The sequence below is a fragment of the Parasteatoda tepidariorum genome, unplaced genomic scaffold (genome assembly GCF_043381705.1).
Source record: "Parasteatoda tepidariorum isolate YZ-2023 unplaced genomic scaffold, CAS_Ptep_4.0 HiC_scaffold_2382, whole genome shotgun sequence".
Taxonomy (NCBI): domain Eukaryota; kingdom Metazoa; phylum Arthropoda; class Arachnida; order Araneae; family Theridiidae; genus Parasteatoda; species Parasteatoda tepidariorum.
The window spans coordinates 1-3,717 of NW_027261551.1; the positions used below are offsets into that span (position 1 = coordinate 1).

Below are 3,717 nucleotides of genomic sequence, written 5' to 3' on the forward strand. Positions count from 1 at the left end.
CATTTTTTTTCTATGATGAAAACACTGCGGTGGCAGAAGTTTTTGGGCTTTCTGCAACAAATCTCTCTAGCACTAATATCTTTCGGCAAGATGCTTTTAATAATAACAAATATACATGTTACTAATTAAATTTCAAATAAAAAAGTTGTGTTTACGAAAAAAAAAATCTATTTGAAGAAAATAAAATTGTATTTAATTTTGAAATGAATGTGTAATATTTTTTTATTCTAATATCATGGGCGAGATTCTCACATTTTACTGAACAAGAAATTGCACTAATTATTTCCTTTTTCACATTTCGTAAATCATCACATCAAAAAAATAAATAAATCATACAATTTGTAGCAGTGACTTACAAAAAAAGATTGATGGCGAAATCAAATGAATTAAATATGCCACGTAGAATATAGGAACAAGCAAAGGTGTCAAAGAATGATTTCTGGAATCCACGATCAAATTTCACGTGCCATTATAGTATCGGTATATTTAAAAAATTTACGAGAATATAAATAATAACTGAGCAATGAAAGACACCAGGATTTCAAAAAAACAAAGCAAAAATTTGTAGCAATAACTGTTTTAAGAATGATTGAAATACCTCATGGATTAACGAGAATATCGAGGCAAAATAAGCACGTCAAAGAATGATTTCTGGAGGAAAAAAAATTCTTTCACCATTTTTGCAGAAAAGAAATTTTTTATTTCATTATTCTATATTTCTCATTCTTCTCAAATAAGAATAGAAAAATCACGAACATCTCTTTCCCCTCTGATGCGGAAAAATGGCATTTTTAAGTATAATTTTAGAGATCAAAAATTTCTGCGGAAAAGAAAAATCAAAATTCTTTTCTTCCTAAAAGAAAATTCTGAATGCAAGAACTCTGCAACATTCTGCTACAATGTTGCCTTGATTCTGTCACGGGGGCACTTTGTAAGATGTTTTTAGAATAATTGTTGAATGAGAAACAGCTAAAAAAGCTACAGTACCCAGAAAACTTATAAATAATATATATAAAGAAAAAAAAATCTAAATTTTTATTCCTTGATGTGTAGTATTTCTTTTCATCGTGGTATTTATTCTATGCATTTTTGAAGCATTGTTATATGACAATAAAGTTAACTTCACATGCTAAAATTCAGAAGAAAAACATTAAAATTCAAACTAAAATAAATGCTTTGAATAGAGTTATCTAAGAGCATATATCTTATATTCTGATTCATTTTTAAATCCATTTCTTTGGAAATTTTATAAAAGTTTTCAATAAAGGTCAAAAGACATGAAATTCTGAGAAATCTACTGAGAGTACCTAATTACCCTGATTCTTATCAGAAGAACAATAACACAACAAAGAGATAATATAACACCTCAAAGTAAATTTGAACTTCTTTGGTACTGTACAGAAATAAAATAAAAATAAATAAATTCAGTACTATATTTATAACTCAGTAAGTATGTTTGAACTGTTTTGATTTTCATGAAACTGTTTTTATGAGCACTTGATTATACTGAGAAAATGTTACAGTCCCAAGCTCACTATAATGAAGTTCAACCTGTTCATGCAATGAAGTTCATTACTGTCTTTCAAAATATAAACAATCTCATATGTTAAAAATATTTAAAAGTATACGGTATATTAATTAATTACACAAGTGGGCAACCTTTCTGATAAAATACAAAACTAAGGCAAACAACGTTAAAGAGCACAAAAATATTTATAAAATACAGACAGCTGTTTCGGATGCTCATAGGGCAACCTTCATCAGTGCGAAAGAAAGAGAGTTTTATATACGGTACATTGATTTATTTAATTTTTCGATATTTGTTCACCAAAATACAATAAAATTAATAGCAAATATAATTTTTCTTTACCCTTTTACTTTTATCATAGTTCAGTAATGATTTGTAGCCCAAAAAGTAAACGGCTCAAAAAACTAAAAAAATACAAAAGAAATTTTAATTTAAAAAAAATCAAATTTTTAAAATATTGCTTCAATTACTTAAACCTAAAATTACAAACACACTTCCATGCAAACATGATTTAATATTTTACCAATTAAAATAGAATTGATTACGCATTTAAAAGCACAGATAGTAAAGTTAGATAGAAAATTCTAAATTTAATTTATGAGTAAAGAATTGATGATGTTAAAAAATCAATTAAGATCTATTGTCAAACTGAAAAAAATATTTTTTTTTTTTTTTTAAACCCTTGTTAAACTTTATAAGTAGTCACAGTTGCAAAGCGCAATATGAAGATTAATCAATTCAACTTCTCAAATATTTATAAAATTTCTTACCAAAACCATTTCTTTTCCCTATTGAATCAGAATTTAGAATGTAATCAGAGGATGATAATTGTTTTACACGCCAAGAATCTTCTAGCTTTAACTCTTTGATTTGCTCTGATGACAAACCTTGCATCTGTGGCGGGAGACTCACTCCATGTTTAGACATTTCATCAATTTCTGGAAAAATAATTGACGGAAAAATATATTTTACAAATCATCAAAAAGTTCACACAAATATGTATTCTCATATAAGTAACAATATTCCATTATTAAACAAATTTAAAGTTTCTAAAACTATGATTTCAGAAAAAGTTTTAAAAGAAGTTTACAAAATCAGTAGATTTATGTTTGAATTGCTGATTACCGAAACATAGCCTTTCAATTTTAAGTCTTCCATTATGAATAGCAACCAGGTCCTTTAGAAGATCATCAATTTTAACTGAACAGTTCGTATCATACAAAAAAAGACTTTGATCTGCTTTTTTAACATGCAATCTTACCATTGCTGAAATTTTTATTCAAAAATATCCCAAAAATCTTTCACAAATGTTTAATTAAATCGTGCATAAAAAAGAATAACTTATCAAGAAAGACGAAATAATGTTAAGTTTTTGATGTGTGTTTATTATCAAAACATAACGCGAAAACTTCTACAAGGTACTTTGGGCACAGTAGATACTGTACAAACAGTATATTCAGTTTCTGTTTTAATAACTCTTACTAAACTCCATTAACCAGGGCTCTTTCGATATCAAATGGAACAAAACATTGACTTTTCGAATGTTATCGTAATCAACGAGTAGAATCGTAACCAACGATCGTAACTATGGCAATGAGCAGCGATTGCTTGTTTTTGTTATTGTTGAGAACCATTATTATATTATTTTAAACAGTTTCTGGGATTTTGGTTGGCAGATTGGTTCCATCACTAGGGGCTTGATTGCATCATGAGATCCTTTCATTCCCCCTCATTCAATTATCTTCAAAGTTAAAAGTCCCGCAGTGGACTGATCGTTAAGACACGGCTCCAAGCAGATCACCGAAGTCAAGCATCACTGGCTGCGGTCAGTGTCCGGGTGGGTGACCACTTGGATCAGTCTGCGTAGGGACCGAGGGTGTGCGGTATTGGTCCTCGTTAAACTGTTCTACCTTAAAGTGCTCAACTTCGCGTGCAGGTCGTCGAGCTACCGAATCAGGGGTGCCATCCCCTCTGCAGAGGATCAAAATTGTGATGGCATGTCTTCGGATCATCCTCAGGGATGTTTCCCAGACCGTCGCCAATAGCCCATTGTGCAGCTCTAGTGCGACGTATGAACTACAACAACAACAAAGTTTAAAAAATTATTATTAGATCAAATTATCATTCTCTATCAATTTTAATAAACAAGTTTCCCTGAACACGGTTTAAATTTAACATAATTTCTTAAC

The 3,717-nt window shown here is 29.8% G+C and overlaps 1 protein-coding gene across 1 annotated transcript; it reads right to left on the bottom strand.

Annotated features, from left to right (window-relative positions):
- Nucleotides 1–2,298: 2,298 nt before the first annotated feature.
- Nucleotides 2,299–3,272, bottom strand: LOC122268447 (cilia- and flagella-associated protein 298-A-like; the record flags this gene model as incomplete). The annotated part of the gene is given in 2 exon segments (XM_043057236.2): nucleotides 2,299–2,466; nucleotides 2,654–3,272. Coding segments are annotated over 2 exon segments (307 nt in total), but the record flags the coding sequence as incomplete, so codon positions are not given.
- Nucleotides 3,273–3,717: the final 445 nt, after the last annotated feature.